Below are 21,528 nucleotides of genomic sequence, written 5' to 3'. Positions count from 1 at the left end.
AAGCAGAAGACCTAAATAGACATTTCTCCAATGTCTATTTAGGCACACAGTCACTATAGGGACATGGGGACTTCTCTTATCACAGTGGGACAAAGCTAGCTCTGTGACTCCATGAGGGTTGGGGACCAGAGGCAGAGGGTTGGGGGTCAGATGGCCAACAGGCACATGAAAAGATGCTCAACATCGTTAATAACTATAGAAATACAAGTCAAAACAACAAGATATCACCTCACACTGGTCGGAATGGCTATCATTAAAAAGTCTACAAATAATACATGCTGGAGAGGGTGTGGAGAAAAGAGAACCCTCCTACACTGTTGGTGGGAATTGTAAATTGGTGCAGCCACTATGGAGAACAGTATGGAGGTTCCCCCAAAAACTAAAACTAGTGTTGCCATACGATCCAGCAATCCTACTCCTGGGCATATATCTGGAGAAAACTCTAATTCCAAAAGATACATGCACCCCTATGTTCATAGCAGCACTATTTACAATAGCCAAGACATGGAAGCAACCTAAATGTCCATCGACAGATGAATAGATAAAGAAGATGTATACACACACACACACACACACACACATACACAATGGAATACTATTCAGCTATAAAAAAGAATGAATAATGCCATCTGCATTAACATGGATGGACCTAGAGATTATCATACTAAGTGAAGTCAGAAAGAGAAAGACAAATATCAGATGATATCACTTATATGTGGAATCTAAAATATGATACAAATGAATTTATTTACAAAACAGAAACAGACTCACAGACATAGAAAACAAACTTGTGGTTACCAAAAGGGAAGGTGGGGGAGGAATAAATTAGGAGTTTGGGATTAGCAGATACAAACTACTATATATAAAGTAGATGAACCAAGGTCCTACTGTATAGCACAGGGAACTATATTCAATATCCTGTAATAAACCATAATGGAAAAGAATATGAAAAAGAATATATATGTACATAGCTGAATCACTTTGCTGTACACCAGAAAGTAACACAACATTGTAATTACTTCAATTTAAAAAAAACTTTAAAAAAATAAAATAGAAGCTCCCCCGGTGATGGCAGTGCACTCACCACTAGGGTTGAGAACTTAGGGGTCAATTTCAACCACTTTTCACAATTTCAACCACTTTTCACTTTGCACACGGAGGTCCAGTGCAGACAAATGGCTGTGAAATATGCATTAACTGGCCGTAGCCAATTTTCTCTGATGTGCCCTAACAGGAGAGAGCTGTGGCATGGATAATGCCAAAGAGTGAATAATCTAAAAATAATTTGTTTGGTTTGGGAAAGCAGCACGTGACTTCCCGGCCGCAGACTGGCCTGGCTAATTCAGTTTGGCTCAAATGAATGCGCCTTTTCCTGATTTTACACTGACAGCCCAGGCCTGTGCTGAGCTGTGGAAGGAAGGTGGCCAAATTAAAAGCTGGCTGTGGCCAGTTTCCCAATGGGAACAGACAAGCTGTCAAAGGTACACAGTCACTACAGGGACATGGGGACTTCTCTTATCACAGTGGGACAAAGCTAGCTCTGTGCCTCCATGAGGGTTGGGGGCCAGAGGCAGAAGAGGGTGTGAAGGGAGAGGGGTTAATGGTGATCAAAGCACTCTTTTGTACAAGGTTTCCTGCTAAGCATTTCTGTAAACAGACATGCTCCAGGCAACTCTGAGTTAGGTGTTCTATTTCCTCCCCCCATTACAGAGATGAGGAAACTGAGGCTCGGAGTGGTATAACCACCAAAGCAGAGCAGGGTGGAAATTCAGGCTTATCATCCTCTGCCTAAGAGTCCCGGCCCAAAGCTGAAAAATGAGCTGTTGATGGACCTGGGTCAGATCCTTAGATTTTAAGTCTTGGTGAATGCACTTTGGCCCCCTTATTTTTCAGCTCTAACAGTCTTACGGCAGCAGTAGAGAGACCTCCAGAAGTGCCCTGCGGCAGCAGAACTGACAGAGAGCCCCAGTGGAGGCTCCCTGAAACCTGTCTCTGGCATCTGTGCTGAACCTGCATCACCCAGGCACCATGTGGCTCCCCTCCCATGTCTGCGTCCAGAAGGATGTGAACGGGGGGGGGGGGCCCTTTCCCGGGAGATATCTCGGATAGAAGCCTTGCCAAAGCTTCCTTGGACTGCGTGGCAACCAGGGTGCTCCCACCCAACCTTCCCCCCGTCCTCCTTTCCTGGGGTCCCGTTTTCATCGCGTCTGATGGCCCTCCCAGCCTTCCCAGCCCCTCCCATTTCCTCTCACACAGATGTTTCCCTTAATAAAATTCTCACGTTTAATCCCATCTTTGCATCTGCTTCTCAAAGGACCTGGACTGAAGTAATGCCTCTCCCCACTGATGCCCCAGCCATGCACACATCACCGTGGGTGGAAGAGGGAGCAAAGGAGGTCACCTTCTGCTGATTCACCTGGGGACCCTGGCCTGAGATTCTGAAGGTGCAGATGACAGAGGCAATATGTTTGCCTTCGTCACTGGTCTCAGTGCCAATGAAGGAAGGAAGTCGAAGTGGCAAGTAATTGACTAGCACTCCCATTTGCCCTAATTCAATGGCCAAGAAGTCACTTTTTGTTGCAGGTGACCACAAGCACAAACAACAGTTTGGATTTTTTCCCCATCTTGTTATGTCCCTTGGGGAAGATATTCAAGCCCTGCACCCTCAGTAACTCCTTGTGGGGAGATTTTCTTGCCATCTTTTGCTCCCCGTGAAGGAAGAGAGCACGTAAACGATATCCTGATTCTAAAACACCTAGAAGGAAGTGGTCCACGGTCATCAGTATCATTTAGCATTGTTCTGGAAGTACTAGCCAATGTCACCAGATGAGAAAAAGGAAGAAGAGGTTAGAGAGAATTCATTAAGGTACGGAATTAGTATACAAACTATGCAAACAATAGCCAAATATAAATATAGTGGAAGATAAGAACTTATTTACAATAGTGACAAAACAGAATAATGTCTACGAACAAGTTTAACAAAAGTTGTGTAGTGCCAATAGGATGAGAATTTTAAAACTCCACGGAGGAACAAATACTTTAATAAATTCAAAGATACCTTATTCTTGAATAGAAATAAAAGTTTAAGATCCAATCATCCAAATATTCATATTTAATACAATATTTAATACATATCCATTTAACGTCACTCTGTATTAACCACATCTTATTTTCTGTAATGCTGATGCTTTGACACCTGGGCCTTGCTGACCCCAGGGACTGCCCCTCCCAGGTTAGCTAGTCCCCTGTTGGCAAACAACTCTTTTTATATGCAAATCAACCCTGCGCCCACGATCCCAACCTCCCTCTTTATAGTGCTCTGTATTGGGCTCTCACGTTCCAGGCCTCTTATCTCCCTGCCCTAATCACCACAGGGTCAGGTACCAGATGCCTGGGGCAGCCCCTGCACCCTGGAGTCCATGGATATTGTTCAAACTAGCCAATCCTAAACCAGCTTAATCTGCCTCACCTGTTTCTTTCCAAGGAAAGCACGGTAAAGGCTTCAGCTGTAAGTTGCCTCTTTCTTTGTGCCCGGAGACCACCCTCACCCTTTCCCCATGCAGCCCTGCACGGTGTGGGACACTCTCCTCTCCAGAACTGTGAGTAAGAAACTATCTTTTCTTGGCAATCGTCTCCTGATCGGTTGGCCTTGCTGAATGTGCAGTCCTTCTATTAATGCACTAAATTTTAAAATGTACTCCAATGAAAATACTAGATTTTTTGTTCTACTAGAGTTAATACAGAAAAATAATCAAATGAAGATAAGCATGAAAGCTCTGAAGAAGAATGACGTAGGCAGAGTGGTGGGGAGAGGGCACAGCTGGACGGTGGGCGAAGGGCAGGGGGCGAGAATGGCACTGTGAGTTATGAAATGGAGTTAGGAGTATAGTGGATGTGAATATCAGTGCACAGCACTAAAGTGTGAAAGAAGTATTTATCTCCAGTAACTCAACTTTACTTTTGACCTCCATTTGGAGGAGGAACTTGGCCCAGTTCCATCAGGGCCTCGAGGCCCAGACCCCACCCCTACATGGCTCTAAGGACGGTGGGGCTTGTCTAACCCAGGCACCAGGGCTGGGCTTTCATCCTCCGTGGCTCACCTCTCCACGCTGCACCCTCAGAATTGTTTGCTGCGGCTTTTGTGATATAACCCCCCCGGGGCCGCCACCCCTGCAAGAAAATGTCCGTGATGTATATATCACGATTCTTCAAGGGGGAGCCCACAGAGGAGCTTGCCAAACAGCAGGAGGATGCAGGCCCTGGAAGATGAGGGGTGGGTGACATCTGGCTACACAGGCACTAGGTCGAGGTGCGAAGGGAGATGGGAAATCGATGCATCATGAATATCGTGCGTAGTGACGAAGGTACACGCAGGGTGCTGTAGGAGGGCTGGGAGAGAGGATAGCTTCACGGAAGAGGTGACAACATGGCTGATACCACATGGCAAACGGCGGGGAGCACACAGAGCTCAGGCTAGGGGGAAAGCAGGTCTGATTTCCTGAGCCCTCCCTGACCACTGGGGTGAGGAGGCAGTACCTGGGAACACGCTGGGACCAGGGAATGAGCCTCAGGACGAACCAGGTAGCTGTAGATGCAGCACTCCACAGAGCTGGCTCCAGTGACCCCTGGGAAGAAGATCATGGATGATGCCATCTCTGGATATTTCCAGGCCTGAGCCAAAATTTAACGTGTTCCCTTCAAACTTTGAAACTGGAGATCCAGGGGTTTCTAGCTGTGCCTTTTCTCTCTGCTCCCTAACTGCAGGGTTAACCACACAACCTGGATTCGCCATGGGTTCACTAACCAGCTAGCCTCTCTCCTAGAAGAAAAGGCCTTGGAGGGGAGGGACGATCCAAGATAATCCAGTGAAAACCAGAGGCTTAGGCAGCCTTGCCTGTCAGATCTGAACCCAAGGTGTACTTTAATCTGCACCTTATCTTTGGGAGGATTTCACAGGATCTTCAATTTCCTTTATCCACATTACTCCATTATTCAGATGAGCAGCAGCAAATGCAACCAGAAAACACCAGATGATTCAAACTTCATCTGTATACATTTCACTCTCCACAGCAGTCAGCTGAGTCAGTTTTACCAGAGTTTCTCAATCATAATTCCCATCTGGAATTTAACTGGTTTCCAACTTTCTTAGTACACTCATATGAAATTCCATCCTAGTCACTCTAAGTTTGCATGTATCAATACTTTAATAATCATGTGCCACTTCTTCATGGCAGTGCACTGCTTCCCCACTGCCTAGAGAAGTGTCTTAAAAACAGTAAAGGAAGTTGGTGCAGCCACTATGGGAAACAGTATGGAGGTTCCTCAAAAAACTAAAAATAGAACTACCATACAATCCAGCAATTCCACTTCTGGGTATTTATCCAAAGAAAATAAAAACATTAATTCAAAAAGATATATGCACCCCTATGTTCATTGCAGAATTATTTACAATAGCCAAGGTATGGAAACAACCTCAATGTCCATTCATAGATGACTGGATAAAGAAGATATGGTGTTAATATATACAATATACTACTACTCAGCCATACAAAGAATGAAATCTTGCCATTTGCAGCAACATGGATAGATCTGGAGGGTGGTATGCTAAGTAAGGCAAACAGAGAAAAACAAATACGGTATGATTTCGCTTACATGTGGAATCTAAAAAACAAAACAAATGAACAAACAAAATAAAACAGACTCATAGATACAGAGAATAAACTGGTTGCCAGAAGGAAGGAGGGTGGAAGGATAGATGAAATAGGGGACAAGGTTTAAGAGGTAAAAACTTCCAGCTATAAAATAGATAAGTCATGAGGATGTAATGTACACATAGGGAACATAATCACTAATATTGTAACAACTTTGTATGGTGACAGATGGTAACCGGTCTTATTGTGGTGACCATTTCATAATGTATAAAAATAGCAAATCACCATGTTGTACACCTGAAACTAACACAATATTGTATGTTTCTTATAATTCAGTTAAAAGTAGTAAAAGAACAAATACATTTTTGGAAGCAATATTATTTTCATTTTCCTTTGGTGTTCGAAATCCTATTATTTCTTTGTAACAGATCTGAGAACTTTTCCCTAAGGAAAACATACTCAAGTGACATAATAAGCTGAGCTACTTCAGAGGTGCATATGTGAAATAACCATAGAAAATATCCACTGAGCTATTTCCAAACATCATGAATTCTCATTCAGCTATTATCCAGTGAGCAGGTGGCTGTTTAAGGAAATAAAAACACACAGCCCCTGTCTTCCAGGAAATGACTCATTCTATTTGGGAAATAAGACCCATTTACTTGCAAAGTGAAACCACACTGCTAAACAGGACACAATTCCAGCCAACATTCTCTTCTCTAAAGTTGCATCTTCCTAAAACACAATGGCATTTATGGAGTGCCTTCTATATACCAGGCACTGGGCTTCTGGATAACTTTTTGAACCCCTAGACAACCCCATGAAGTATGAAAGGTTTGGGAAAGAATATCAGTAGAGGAACTAACCTGATAAGTCATTTCCAAGCCTGAATTCTCAGCATTCCTAAATTAAGAAAACAATCATAATCTTTCAAAGTTCAGTTTTTATGAGGCACTTGAGTATTCAACATACTAGGATCCCGTAAGAATGTTCCTTATTAAGCTAGGGGATACAAAATATTTACCAGTAAACTCTGACTATCAACCAACAGATTCATTGTAGAGGGGCTTATTCAGTATCTTATCCTTCTAAGGAAAGATCCCATTTATAAAGCAGGCAGTCAGTGGACAGTGCTCCTGGACTAATCTGATCTTTGTTCAGACTGACCTCTGCTGGTCAGTCTATTAACCTGCCAACCTTTTTTCTCTCTCGAGATAACATGACTAGAGAAGGAGCCTTTTCCCCAAATTACATCTAGTATCCAGATTTATATAGTTCAACTCACAAATGTTCATCAAGCCCTCAACCTTTCAGCAAAATCTTATGTAGCACTTGGCCGCCAGAGGCCAGTGTCCACGGGCAGAGTAGGACACTGATGAGATTACATAAGCCGCCCACTCTCTGCCCTCCTTGGATATTCCCTATGCTCTTCCGCAGCCCAGGCTCTCTAGTCTGTATCTCAGAATACACAAGAGGACCTGCCAGGGGGCCTGATCTCAAGGGCCTGTCAGGCAAAGCCACAGCTCCCTGCAAGTATCTCCTGGGTTCCCACCTCGAAGCTGGAGTCCACACATTGTGGAGGTCACTCAGGCCCCTAACTAGCCAACGGATATAAGTCTGATATGTACGGTACAGTCAAACTAGCTGAACTTGGATATAAAGTCCTATACTCCAACTCATCTATAAAACTGCAGATAATAAATAAGAATGACCCTGAAAATAGGTGATACTTTTCCATTTCTAATATTTTCTTAAAACAATGTCTGTTTCTGGTAATACAATTACATAATTATTTTTACTTTAAAATCTTATAAAAGTAGGAAAAACATGAGGGAAATAAAAATTACTTAAATCCCATCACCAAGTTATATTAAAATTTTGGTTTATTTTGTGCCCACCTTTTTTCTCTATGTATGTATTTGTGTATGAGTAAAGATGTATATCCTGACCTGGACCCATCCATTTTTGTACCTGTGATTATTTTTCCATTAATAAATATTCATTCTTTAACACAATTTTTATTTTATGATGTTGACAGATCATAATTTACATAACCAATGTCTTATTATTAAACATTGTGGTTGTTCCTAAATAAAACTATGCTGAATGTCCTTATATATAAATATTTGACCAAATGTTTTATTATTTCTTTAAAATACATTCTTGAAATAGGCCCACTGGGTCAAAAGTTATGGGGTATGAACATTTTATGATTGCAAATACAAGCAACGCTAGAATTCCTCTATGGAATTTGTACCAATTTCATCTTCCACGCCAGCACAGCACTCCTCCCCTCACTTCACCCTCACCAAACACTGAAAATTATAATTTGAAAAGTGCTTTGCTAAGTGGCTGGGGTAAAAAAAAAAGGTTTTTCTATTTAACTTACCTACTCATTTGTATTCATACTCATACTTTTATTGATCATTTGTGTTTTTCTGTTAATTATGCATTCATGCCCTTTCCCCATTTTTCTACTAGTGCATTAATATTTTTCTTATTTATAAGAGTTCTTTACATATTAAGGCTGTTGATTCTGTTGGTCTCAGTGTGGTACACATAAACTAAGGTTGATAATCCAAATATACCCTGAAATTATTAGTTTGGGTGTGGTGTGACTTCTCCTTTGGCTTAATAAGTTCTTTCCTGAAAAACTAAACAGAACAAAAACCCAACTCATAAGATGTAGAACAAGCCCCATTAAATACTGGGTAGACTAAGGTTGGGTAGACTAAGGTATGAAGTGGTCAACAGATAAACTATGAAGGAGAGATAGTCTAGGTACTCCAACTTACTGAACATGCCTCTACATTGCATAGTTCTGAAGCTTTTTTCTTCGAAGATGTTATTAAAAGATATGTGACTTTAAGAATGGATTTCCTTAAAAGAATACTGATGTGTCATTCAATAAACCAGTTATGATGCTATTTAATAAACCCCTCTTTCATCTGTAAATGGTTATTTCTGTCGTAGAATACTGGTATCTTTTTATGGTTTTAATCAATTCCTGCACTATAAAATGTCATTTAGAAATGTTTTTTATTTTTCTTTGCAGAACAATTTTAACATTATAGTAATTTTGCTGTGGAAAATAAAATTCCATCTTACAGGAAAGAGATGCCAAGTCACTCACTGGCATCTTTATTTACATATTAGAGCGGGTCAGCCAGTGAAAATCCTAGAAAAAGAAAAGACAACAAACATTCAGTCAAAAGAAATAACTGTGTCAAACTATATCCTGTTTTGCTTGCTCTAAAATCTAAAAGTCCCATTATAACCACACTAGCCACAGTGGTGGTAAAGTGAAGTTTGTCTTTGGTCTAGAGCTTTTCCCAAAAAGGAGCTAAAAATCCATTAATGAATCTTGCTGTCTTGTCCTACAAAACAACCTAACATCACTTTCTGGATCTTCCCCCATTAACAATAATCAGGGCACAAAAAAACTAGAGTCTGAAAGAACCAGAAGTACATGCAAAAGAAGAGAGGAATTTACAAAACAGAAATTAGAGTCACAGAAGAAAAAAAAAACTTATGGTTACCAAAGGGGAAAAGGGGGAGAGGGATAAACTGGGAGATTGGAATTGACATATATACACACTATTATATATAAAATAGATAACTAATAAGAACCTACTGTATAGCACAGGGAACTCTACTCAATACTCTGTAATGTCCTATATGGGAATAGAATCTAAAAAAAGAGTGGATATATGTATAACTGATTCACTTTGCTGTACAGTAGAAACTAACACAACATTGTAAATCAACTATACTCAAAAAAAATTAATAAAAAAAAAAAATAGAGAGAGAGAATGAAGGAGGCCCAAAGAGGACCACGAGCTCCCATGTCTAAGAAGAGCTTGAGGAGAAAAAGCAGTGCATGGAAGCCTTGCCCAGGACTAAAACCATCCTACCCACGTGGCCTGGACACAGGCAACTGCAGAGATTAGGTCTTCCCTGTATTTATAGCAGGAAGCAGCCAGCTACACCATGAATTGATGACAAATGGTAACCATTTATAGTTTGTTCTCTATATCTGTGAGTCTGTTTCTCTTCTGTTATATTCATTTGTTTTATTTTAGATTCCACATATAAATGATAATATACAGTGTTTTTCTTTCTCTGTCTGACTTATTTCACTAAGCATAATATCCTCTAGGTCCACCCGTGTTGTTGCAGATCATGGAATTTCCTTCTTTTTATGACTGAGTAGTATTCCATTGTATATCTATACCACATCTTCTTTATCCATTCCTCTGTTGATGGACACTTACGTTGCTTCCATATCTTGGCTATTGTAAATAACGTTGCTATGAACACTAGCGTGCATGTATCTTTTCAGACTCACAGATACAGACAACAAATTAGTGGTCACCAGTGGGGAGAGGGACAAGATACGGGTGTGAGATTAAGAGACGCAAATTACTATGTATAAAATAAATAAGCTACAAGGATATATTGCACAGCACAGAGAATATAGCCAATATTTTATAATAACTTTATGAATAATTTTATAAAAGTATAATCTATAAAAATATTGAATCACTATGCTGTACACCTAAAACATGATATTGCAAAATCAACTATACTTCATTTTTAAAAAATGACAAATGGTAATGGACACACAATCAATCAATGAAAAATAAACAGTTTAGAAACTATAATATACGGGGAATTCTACTGGAATGAAGATAAATAATGTTGAAGTGGTAGATGCAAAAAATACAAGGATAATCCTCATGGAATTATACAAGAGGAAATAAGAACTTGTATTCTCCAGCAATAGCCCCCAAATTCATAGAGAATTCAGAGAATAGACCATTAGAAGCAGATCATTTAGACAGGCATTAGCAGAGAAGGGACAATCAATTAGGGCCCTTCCGTGACTAACACAGGTCTCAAGTCTATTTTGTCTGTGTGTTCTGAATGCGCTTACCAAGCCCCTTGTGGCTTTAGTTTCCTTAGTGCTCTGATACCCTGATGCCAGGAGGAGGGCATTCTGGTTGCAAAACTGACATCCCAGCTATTGAAAAGCATATACTCAGCTACAGATAAAATGACATGCGATTTTAAAACCTACCTATTGGGTGTCTAGCTTGCAGAAATCATTTCAACAAATAGTTTTTTTTTTTTCAAGGCAATCAGTAAACCCACAAAGGTACTGAGTAGGTTCTGAAAGTTGTTAATCCTACCTGAAAACAGCCTGCCTGCTTGCTCCACATAAATCCCTGCTAATGCCACCTACGCCATCACCTTTCTGGCCTAGCCTTTCTGTGCTCACCATCCCCATCACCATGCTTCTTCTTAAGTAGCTCTTCTCTCTGCTATGAGAAGAGCCTGAGAGGCTATGCCAGAGCCTCTCTCTCTCTTTCTAAATTTTAATTGAAGTATAATAGACATACAACCTTATATTAGTTTCAGGTATACAACATAATGATTTGATATTTGTACACATCGAGAAATGATCATTACAATAAACCTAGTTAACATCCATCACCATATATAGTCACAGAAATTTTTCTTGTAATGAGAACTTTTAATATCTATTGTCTTAGTAACTTTCAAATATGCAACACAGTATTATTAACTAAAGTCACTATGCTGTGCATTACAACTCCAATGACTTTATAACTGGAAGCTTATACATTTTGACCCCCATCACCCATTTTGCCCACTCCCCACCCCCCAACTCTGGCAACCACCAATCTGTTTTCTGTATCTATGAGCTTGGTTTTTTTGTTTGTTCTAGGTTCCATAAGAGAGATTATATGATACTTGTCTTTCTCTGTCTGACTTAAGTCATACAGCATAACGCCCTCAAGGCCCATCCACGTTGTTGTAATGCTAAGATTTCATTATTTTTTTATGGCTAAATAATAATCCATTGCGTATATATACACCACATTTTCTTTATCCAGTCATCCATTGTAGACTGTTTCATATCTTGGCTACTGTAAATAATGCTGCAATAAACAAGGAAGTGCATGTATCTTTTAGAGTTAGTGTTTTAATTTTCTTCCCATAAATACACAGAAGTGGAATTGCTGGATAACATGGTAGTTTTGCATTTAATTTTTTGAGGAAACTCCATATTGCTTTCCATAATGGCTGCATGTATTTATATTGCCACCAGGAGGGCACAAGGATTTCCTTTTTCTCTACATCCTTGCCAACACTTATTTCTTGTCTTTTGATAACAGCCATTCTAACATGTATGAGGTGATACCTCATTGTAGTTTTGATTTGCATTTCCCTGATGATTAGTGATGCTGAGCATCTTTTCATGTACCTGTTGACTCTCTGTATGTCTTCTTTGGAAAAATGTCCATTCATATTTTCTGCCCAGTTTTTAATTGGATTGTTCTTTGCTATTGAGCTAAATGAGTTCTTTATATTTTTTGGATATTAACCCCTTATCAGACAATATGATTTCAAATATTTTCTCCCATTCAATAGGTTGCCTTTTTGTTTTGTTGATGATTCCCTTTACTATGCAGATGCTTTTTAGTTTGAGGTAGTCCCGCTTTATTTTTGCTTTTGTTGCCTTAGCTTTTATGTCAAATTCAAAAAATTATCTCCAAGACCAGCGTCAAGGAGCTTACTGTCAGTTTTCCTCTAGGAATTTTATTGTTTCAGGTCTTATATTCAAATCTTTCATCCATTTTAAGTTAATTATTGTGTATAGTGTAAGATCGTGGTCCAGTTTCATTCTTTTGCATGTGGCTACCTAGTTTTCTGAACACCATTTAATGAAGAGATTGTCCTTACCCCACTGTATATTCTTTTCTCCTTTGTCATAAATTAATTGATCATATATGCATGGCTTTATTTCTGGGGTCTCTATTCTGTTCTATTGATCTATATATCTGTTTTAATGCCAATACCATATTGTTTTGATTAATAAAATTTGTATTATATATTTTGAAATCAAGTAATTTAATGCCTCCAGCTTTGTTCTTTCTAAGATTGCTCTATTTGAGGTCTTTTGTGGTTCCACACAAATTTTAGGATTGTTTGTTCTATTTCTGTGAAAAATGCCATTAAAATTCTGATAAAAGATTGCACTGAATCTGCATATTGTTTTGGGTAGTATGGACAGCTTAACAATATGGATTCTTCCAATCTGAGAGCCTGGAATAGTTTCCATTTCTTTGTGCCTTCTTCAATTTTTTTCATTAATGTCTTATAGTTTTCAGTGTACAGATCTTTCATCTCCTTGGTTAAATTTATTCCTAGGTATTTTATTCTTTTTTTTTTTTTGCGGTACGTGGGCCTCTCACTGTTGTGGCCTCTCCCGTTGCGGAGCACAGGCTCCGGACGCACAGGCTCAGCGGCCATCACTCACGGGCCCAGCTGCTCTGCGGCATGCGGGATCTTCCCGGACCGGGGCACGAATCCGTGTCCCCTGCATCGGCAGGGGACTCTCAACCACTGCGCCACCAGGGAAGCTCTATTCTTTGTGATGCAGTTGTAAATGAAGTCGTTTTCTTAATTTCTCTGATAGTTTGTTGTTACTGTATAGAAACACAACAGAACTCTGTGTGTTAATTTTGTATCCTACAACTTTACTGAATTTATTATAATAGTTTTTCAGTGGAGTTTTTAGGGTTTTCTATATATAATGTCACACCATCTGCAAATAGTAACACTTCTACTTCTTTGCTTCCAATTTGGATGCTTTTCATATCTTTTTCTTGCCTAATTGCTCTGGATAGGACCTCCAATACCATGTTGAATAAAAGTGGTAAGGTTGAGCATCCTTGTCTTGGTCCTGATCTTAGAGGAAGCTCTAGCTTTTCACTGTTAAATATGATCTTAGCTGTGGGCTTGTGACACATGACCTTGAGTATGTTGAGGTATGTTCCCTCTATAACCACTTTGTTGAGATTTTTTTATCACAAATGTTGAATTTTGTCAAATGCTTTTTTCTGTATCTGTTGAGATGATATGATTTTTATCCTTCATTTTGTTAACGAAGTGTACCACTTTGATTGATTTGTAGTTATCGAACCATCTTTGCATACCTGGAATAAATCTCACTTGATCACAGTATATAATCCTTTTAATGTATTGTTGAATTTGGTTCGCTAATGTTTTATTAAGGATTTTTACATCTACGTTCATCAGGGATACTGGCCTGTAATTTTCTTTTCTTGTGGTATCTTTGTCTGGTCTTGGTTATCAGGGTAAGGCTGGCCTTGTAAAAATGAGTTTGGAAGTGTCCCTTCCTCCTTTAATTTTTGGAAGAATTTGAGAGGAATTGATATTAATTCTGCTTTTAATGTTTGGTAGAATTCACCAATGAAGGCATCTGGTCCTGAACTTTTGTTTGAGAGGTTCTGATTACTGATTCAATCTCCTAACTTGTAATTGGTCTGTTCATATTTTCTATTTCTTCATGACTCAGTCTTGGTAGGTTATATGTTTCTGGGAATTTATCCATTTATTCTAGGCTGTCAAATTTATTGGTATATAATTATTCATAGTAGTCTGTACGAAATTTTGTATTTCCATGGTATCAGTTGTAATGGCTCATCTTTCATTTCTGATTTTATTTATTTGAGTCCTCTCTCTTTTTTTCTTGGTGAGTCTAGCTAAAGCTTTGTCAATTTTATCTTTTTAAAGAATCAGCTCTTAGGTCCAGTGGTCTTTTCTATTGTCTTTTTAGGCTCTATGTCATTTATTTGTGCTCTGATCTTTGTTATTTCCTTCCTTCTACTAACTTTGGGCTTTGTTTTTTCCCTAGTTCCCTCAGGTGTAAAGTTAGGTTGATTTTTGTTGTTGTTGTTTTTTGAGGTAGGCTTTTACTGCTATGAACCTCCTTCTTAGAATTGCTTCTGCTGTGTCCCATAAATTTTGATATGTTGTATTTCCATTTTCATTTGTCTCAAAGACATTTAAAATTTTTTCTTTTGATTTCTTCTTCGACCCCTCAGTTGTTCAGTGGCATGCTGTTTTATCTCCACATATTTGTGAATTTTCTAGTTTTCTTCTTGTAATTCATTTCTAGTTTCACACCACTGTGGTTGGAAAAGATGCTTTTAATCTTCTTAAATATATGAAGATTTGTTTTGTGGCCTAACATATGATCTATCTTGCAGAACATTCCATGTGCACTTGAAGAATGTGTATTCTGCTGCTTTTGGATGGAATGTTCTGAGTATATCTGTTAAGGCCATCTGTTCTAATGTGTCATTTAAGGCGAATGTTTCCTAACTGATTTTCTGTCTGGATGAGCTATCCATTGATGTAAGTGGGTATTAAAGTCTCCTACTATTATTGTATTGCTGTCTATTTCTCCTTTTAGATCTGTTAATATTTGCATATATATGCACTCCTATGTTGTGTGCATAAATATTTACAAATGTTATGTCCTATTGTTGGACTGACCCCTTTATCATTGTGCAATGCCCTTCTTTGTCCCTTATTACAGTCTTTGTTTTAAAGTCTATTTTATCTGGTATAAGTATAGCTACCCCAGCTTTCTTTTGGTTTCTATTTGTATGAATTATCTTTTTCCATCTCTTCACTTTCAGTCTCTTTGTGTTCTTATATCTGAAGTGAGTCTCTTATAGGCAGCATATAGATATGCCTTATTTTTATGCATTCAGCCACTCTATTTATTTTGATTCAAGAATCTAATCCATTAATACTTAAAGTTATTATTGATAGGTATGTACTTATTGCCATTTTGCTGTTTTCTGGCTGTTTTGTAGTTACCCTTTCACCAACGTCCTTGATATCTGTCTTATAGAAACAGAATTTCAGTAGAATTCTATATATTTCAGTTTCCAAATTAATTTATATTTCATTGATTGTCCAGGTATCTGTTCTGCCCATTTGTCCACTGCCTTGTTCAAAAAAGAAAAAAAATCTAACAGCAGATACATGTATAAAGAACCAAGACAGAAAATACTTGAAAAAAAGTAAAACACTGAAAACAGCAGCTGATATGTAAGGTGCAGGCATGGAGGCCAGGTATGTAAGAGAAAGCAAAAGTAGCTGGATCAGAATCAGAGTACAAAGTATGAAAAGCAACTTACTCTGGGATGGGATAGGAACATACTACACACTTTGTCATTTATTTTACTGCTATAGTCTACACCGTAGTTTTGCTTTAGAGGCCAAAGTAACTAACTCTGAATATAATTGCGTAAGTTACCCTATTATAGTCTCATATCCCATTGTGCTTCCTCCTCCACTCTCTGTCTTCCAGCCACTTTGGCTTTCTTTCAATTCCTTGGACTTGCCATGCTCCCTCCTGCCAAAGAGTCTTTGCACATCTTTTCCCTCACTTCTTTGCTGAATTTGTCCCTACTTATTCTTCAGCTCTCGGTTTAAGCATCACTTCTGAGAAGTCTTCCTTGTGACTCCAATATAAATTGAATTCCTTTGTGGGGTTTTTCGTTTGTTTGTTTAAATTTATTTTATTGAAGTATAGTTGATTTACAACGTTGTGTTAATTTCTGCTATACAGCAAAGTGATTCAATTATATATGTGTGTGTGTTTGTGTGTATACACAAACACATTCTTTTTCATATTCTTTTCCATTATGGTTTATAATAGAATTTTGAATATAGTTTCCTGTGTTATACAGTAGGACCTTGTTGTTTACCCATTTTATATATAATAGTTTGCACCTGCTAATCCTAAACTCCCAATCCATCCCTTCCCAACTCCCTCTCCACCTTGGCAACCATAAGTCTGTTCTCTATATCTGTCTGTTTCTGTTTCGTAGATAAGTTCATTTGTCATATTTTAGATTCCACATACAAGTGATATCATATAGTATTTGTCTTTCACTTTTTTACTTCACTTAGTATACCATCTAGGTCCAACCATGTTGCTGCAAATGGCATTCTTTCATCCTTTTTTATGGCTGAGTAGTATTCCACTGTATGTATGTATGTATGTATGTGTGTGTGTGTGTGTGTATATATATATATATATACACACACTACATCTTCATCTGTCATTGGACATTTAGGTTGATTCCATGTCTTGGCTGCTGTAAACAGTGCTGCAGTGAACACTGAGGTGTGTGTATCTTTTCAAATTATGGTTTTCTCCAGATATATGCCCAGCAGCAGGACTGCTAGATCATGTGGCAAATCTGTTTTTAGTTTTTTGAGGAACCTCCATACTGTTTTCCACAGTACGGAAATTTACTTTCCCATCAACAGTGTAGGAGGGTTCCCTTTCTCCACACACCTCTTGGGTTCCTTTGTTTTATGTTCATTCAGAACTGGGTTTCTTTTCTTCAGAGGAATTGCCTCACTCTATTGTGATACATTCAGTTGAGAGGTGACTGGACTGCACTCTCCTACTGGACAGTAAACTCCATGAAGTGAGGTCTGAGCCTGGTTTGCTCACTATGCTATTCTTAGCACCTAACACAGCACAACTAACACATACCTCAACAAATATTCATTGAACAAACAAATGAAAGTGACAAGCTCAGAAACAGTTTAGACAGAACTCAGTAAATGACAGGGTGTTCTATTTGGTAGATACTTTTGGGGGTGGGAGGGGAGATGCATTTCTGCTTTCTGCTAAGCAATCATCTTTACCTGGGCTTTCCGCATGGCTTGCGGCTCAATCATGATGTTGATAAGAGAGGGTTTAGTTGTGTCTGCCAGGCTCTGCCTCAGGGATTTCTGGAGTTCTTCTGGTGTTTGTACAAAATACCCTTTGCCTCCAAATGCAATCATGACATGCTCGTAATGTGAGTGTGGCAGAAGACACATTGGAGGGGCCCTGAAAAAGAAGGTCACAAGCAATAGAAAAAATTCTCTAAAATAATTTGTGGAAAAATTTCATCTAAAATGAAAGGCATGCTTTTATGTAAACTGAGATGCCAGTATATTAAACTTTCCATACATTTTTTATTGTATGTATAGCAATGTGCAACAGAACTTTCTGTGATGATGGAAATTTTTATATCTGTGCTGCCCAGTATAGTAGTTACTAGTGACCTGTTGCAGTGAGCACTTGAAATGTGACTAGTTAAAAAGAGGAAGTGAATTTTTAACTTAAACAGCCACACGTGGCTAGTGGCTACTATACTGGGCAGTGAAGGCTACACCATCAACTATTATGAATCCCCCCTCCAAAAAAAAGAGGAGAAAAGGAATGGTTACTACAAAGCAGCAAATAACAACAAAACAACAAACAGTCAGCGAGGCATAGCAAACATACCCACAGCCTGCGCCCCTGGGGCTGACTAACAGATTCACAACTTCCTCACCCCACAGCCAGCCACAATACTGTCTCAGTTTGGCTCTGTCATCAAATGACCAAGATTTAGCTAAGTGGTAAAAGGAAGGAAGACCTCTATATCATAAACAATATGTAAGCATCTATATTCCTACATGGTGTAGTAGGAATAGTAGGACTGGTAGCATTTGCAATAAGCCTTTTCATTAACAAGGCTTAGACATGAAACTCATTCACCTGAGCCTTCAGTGGCTCCCTGATCATAAACTATTCATTGAAGTGCCAGTCAAGGATGGTTGTGCAAAAAGGAACCATGCAGACAGGGTTCCTGTCCTTTAGAGCAGCTGACCATGAAAACAAGCAATACTGACACCACAGAAGCAGGTTTCCAGTATAGCAGACTTTTTAAAGAGAGATTAAAATAGTTGAGAAAACATAAATATACACTGTTCTGGGTTACTTACACTGTAGTAGCATCTCCAAATTTTAACATTTCCTTCCAAGAATCTGTATCAAAACCTTGGTAAATTCCATTATTATTCACCACCAAAAGTATGATTGGCAAGTTGTACCTAAAATTGAGAGCAAAATACAAAGGAAATCATTTTTCATTCTGAAGCAATTTCTTTTCATTGGATTGAAATTTTAACTTGAAAATGGATAGTTTTCTATAAGCTTTTTTGTAATATTATGGTAAGACCAAAAATTAAGCATTTGTTATCCTAATAAAGACTATCAAATTATTAACAGAAACATCATGGAGCAGTAGAAAGAATGCAAGGTTAGTGGTTGGCAGACCTGGTCCCACCACTATGCAGCTACGGACCTCAGGCAAATGACTGAGCTTTTCTGACCCTTGGTTTTCACAGATCTGGGAGTTAATAAGAATGACACCTTCCATACTTAATTCCCTCTGAAGCACTTGTTCCTCACAACTGTCCTATAAGGTAGGAACTAGTACGACTCCTATTCCTACTTTAGAGGAGACTTAAGTTTGGTTAAGAGACTTAACCCTAGTCACCTGGGTCTGATGTGGTCAAGCCAGTATTTAAATCCAGGCCAACTGACCCAGAGGCCATTCTTTTAACCACCAAGCTCTGCTATCTCCCTGCAGAAAACAAGCTTTTATCAGACCAGAACTTTTTTTTCAGTGACCTAAAAACTACTCCCCAGTTTTGCAGGTTTTGGGCATATGGTAGAGAGATCATGAACATGCTGTCCTGGATGAGACAGACCCCAGGGTATTTATACTAGTATTCTCAGGACACAGCACAGTGCCATGCATGGGGCACCTGGCACATGGTGAACGCTTGGTAACTATTTGTTAGGCAAGTGGGTCTTGGGTATAATTTTTCATATTTTGGAGAAAGAAATGCTGACTCAAGATGCTGTCTTACCTGCAGATGGTTTCCACTTCCATGCCAGAAAATCCAAATGCACTGTCTCCTTCCACACAGATGACCTGCTGCCCTGGGTTTCTATCTTTAGCCACTAGAGCAGATGCAATGGCAAAACCCAAACCGACTCCCATTGTTCCAAAAGTACCAGCATCAAGCCTGTTGGGGAACAGAGCTAAAATGAAACCCTCTGGGGCATATCACAGATGGTGGAGTTGGCAAAAAATCTAGTCATTTTTACATGGCTCATGGAAAAATAAAGAACAATAAAACATTCTCCTTAATATTAAGTTTTTAGACTGTGAGGAACTAATTTGTTAAGGATAAGCAAATGAACGGGAGAAATCACTCATGATTTCTTGGAAGACTGTGAATATATCCTCCGAACACTGAGTATACAAATTACCACATGATCTCAGGACATACCAAGCATAGAAACACTACAAAACGTCACCTATGAATACTTTTATGAAGTATGTCCTTACACTGGCTGCGTATAATTTTCAAATGTTTTCTCAATCTGCTTTTTGTAGTTTCTAATTTAACACATTCCAATTCATTATAATTGCCTTTACCTGTGACGAGGAAGGTAGTTTTGAAGCACAGTGCGCCCAATATCCATAGTATTTGCTCCTTCGCTCACCACAAAACAGTCTCTGGGCAGTTGTTCTTGAATGTGGTAGAATACTGTGTAATAATTCATAGGCAGGGATTTTTTGAAAGCTAATTCCTAAAATATCAGAGGGAAATAGAATCAAATTAAATTAATATACAGTGAAAATAAACAGCATCAATAAGCTACTTTCAAACTTACTTGCAATAGCCAAAGGCTATGAAATTCCCAAATGGCCACTAGATGACGACTCTGAGAAGCTAATTGATCTGTCAACCGTCCTAGGGGACAGGCTAAGAAAAACGGGTCCCAGTCCCAATTTGGGACATAATCAAATAAGGCAGGAAATATCCCTCTTCCTGGAGATCCACAACACACACTAGCATATTAAAGACTAAGACGTCCTATAGTAAAGATAGCTGAAGACACTGGGTTAAGCAAAACTAAACAGTCTTATTTGAGCACTTTCAGGGAAACACTGCCTTAGAAAAAGTGAAAATTTTATTCTAGAATATTTTCATCTAAAATATGACCCTATATTTAAAATTAAAAGTGAAGTTGGGGTTTTAGAAAATCTAATCTTTCCCCACATGTACTGGAAAGGGGATATGCTTCACCCACTACTCTGGAGGGTCTCTAAATGGAGGGGAAACAGAAAGGTTATTGTCCTTGTCTAGCCAAATGCCCTTTAGAGCTTCAGCAGCAAAGCCCCACTGCCTCTTCACCCGTACTACTTTGGTCTGCTGGAGATTATACCCAAGATGGATGAGGGACCCTCCTATACTCATGCACCAGAGAAGAGAGGCAAGATCCTTCCATCTTAAACTAAGGTGATTCCTACGGAAAAGAAGGAATTAATCACTATACCATTCAGGAAAGAAAACTGAGACTGGCTCCTGATAGGAGAAAGTCATTGATTAAACTTCCAAAAAAGAAAGAATCATATAGAGACAACTCTACTTGTTTGGAAAATGCAAATTTATTCCAAGACGACTGATATATTAGGGAACAATATGAATATAGCTGGAATTTCGTATTTGCTTATGCATGATTGCATCAGTTAGAAACACTACATGAACACAGAAAACTACACCCAGCTGAACCAAGATGCAGAGGAATACACAAAACAGCAAAAAAAAAAAAAAAAAAATCAGAACAGCTGGAGAGGAACTTCAAGATGGCAGAAGAGTAAGACGTGGAGATCACCTTCCTCCCCACAAATACATCAGAAATACATCTACATGTGGATCAACCCCTACAGAACACCTACTGAATGCTGGCAGAAGACCTCAGACCTCCCAAAAGGCAAGAAACTCCCCACGTACCTGGGCAGGACAAAAGAAAAAAGAAAAAACAGAGACAAAAGAATGGGGATGGAACCTGAACCTCGGGGAGGGAGCTGTGAAGGAGGAAAGGTTTCCTTTCCTTCTTCTCCTTCCTTCCACACTAGGAAGCCCCTTCGCGGGCGGAGACTGCGAGTGGCAGAGGGGGAAGCCTCGGAGCCATGGAGGAGAGCACAGCAACAGGGGTGCGGAGGGCAATTCCTGCACAGAGGATCGGTGCTGACCAGCACTCACCAGCCCGAGAGGCTTGTCTGGTCTTCCGCTGGGACGGGCGGGGCTGGGAGCTGAGGCTTGGGCTTCGGTCGGA

General features: G+C 39.2%; 1 protein-coding gene across 3 annotated transcripts in view; it reads right to left on the bottom strand.

Moving 5' to 3' along the window:
• Positions 1-8,673: 8,673 nt before the first annotated feature.
• HACL1 (2-hydroxyacyl-CoA lyase 1) overlaps positions 8,674-21,528 on the bottom strand; it is a 42,364-nt gene continuing 29,509 nt past the window's right edge. Inside the window, exons 13-17 of one of the 3 annotated variants that reach the window (XM_060149567.1) lie at positions 19,841-19,995; positions 19,266-19,424; positions 18,333-18,440; positions 17,223-17,409; positions 8,674-8,829 (exon numbers count right to left, since the gene is read on the bottom strand). In XM_060149567.1, the coding sequence (XP_060005550.1) occupies positions 8,797-8,829; positions 17,223-17,409; positions 18,333-18,440; positions 19,266-19,424; positions 19,841-19,995 (642 nt within the window). In that variant the 3' untranslated portion in view covers positions 8,674-8,796. Of the gene's footprint in view, positions 8,830-8,860; positions 9,944-13,036; positions 13,166-17,222; positions 17,410-18,332; positions 18,441-19,265; positions 19,425-19,840; positions 19,996-21,528 lie in introns of those variants that run through there. The other 2 variants (XM_060149566.1, XM_060149568.1) reach the window with 2 other exon arrangements.

Source organism: Lagenorhynchus albirostris, chromosome 5 (assembly GCF_949774975.1).
Source record: "Lagenorhynchus albirostris chromosome 5, mLagAlb1.1, whole genome shotgun sequence".
Classification (NCBI taxonomy): domain Eukaryota; kingdom Metazoa; phylum Chordata; class Mammalia; order Artiodactyla; family Delphinidae; genus Lagenorhynchus; species Lagenorhynchus albirostris.
This window is presented reverse-complemented; position numbering and strand designations above follow the sequence as displayed.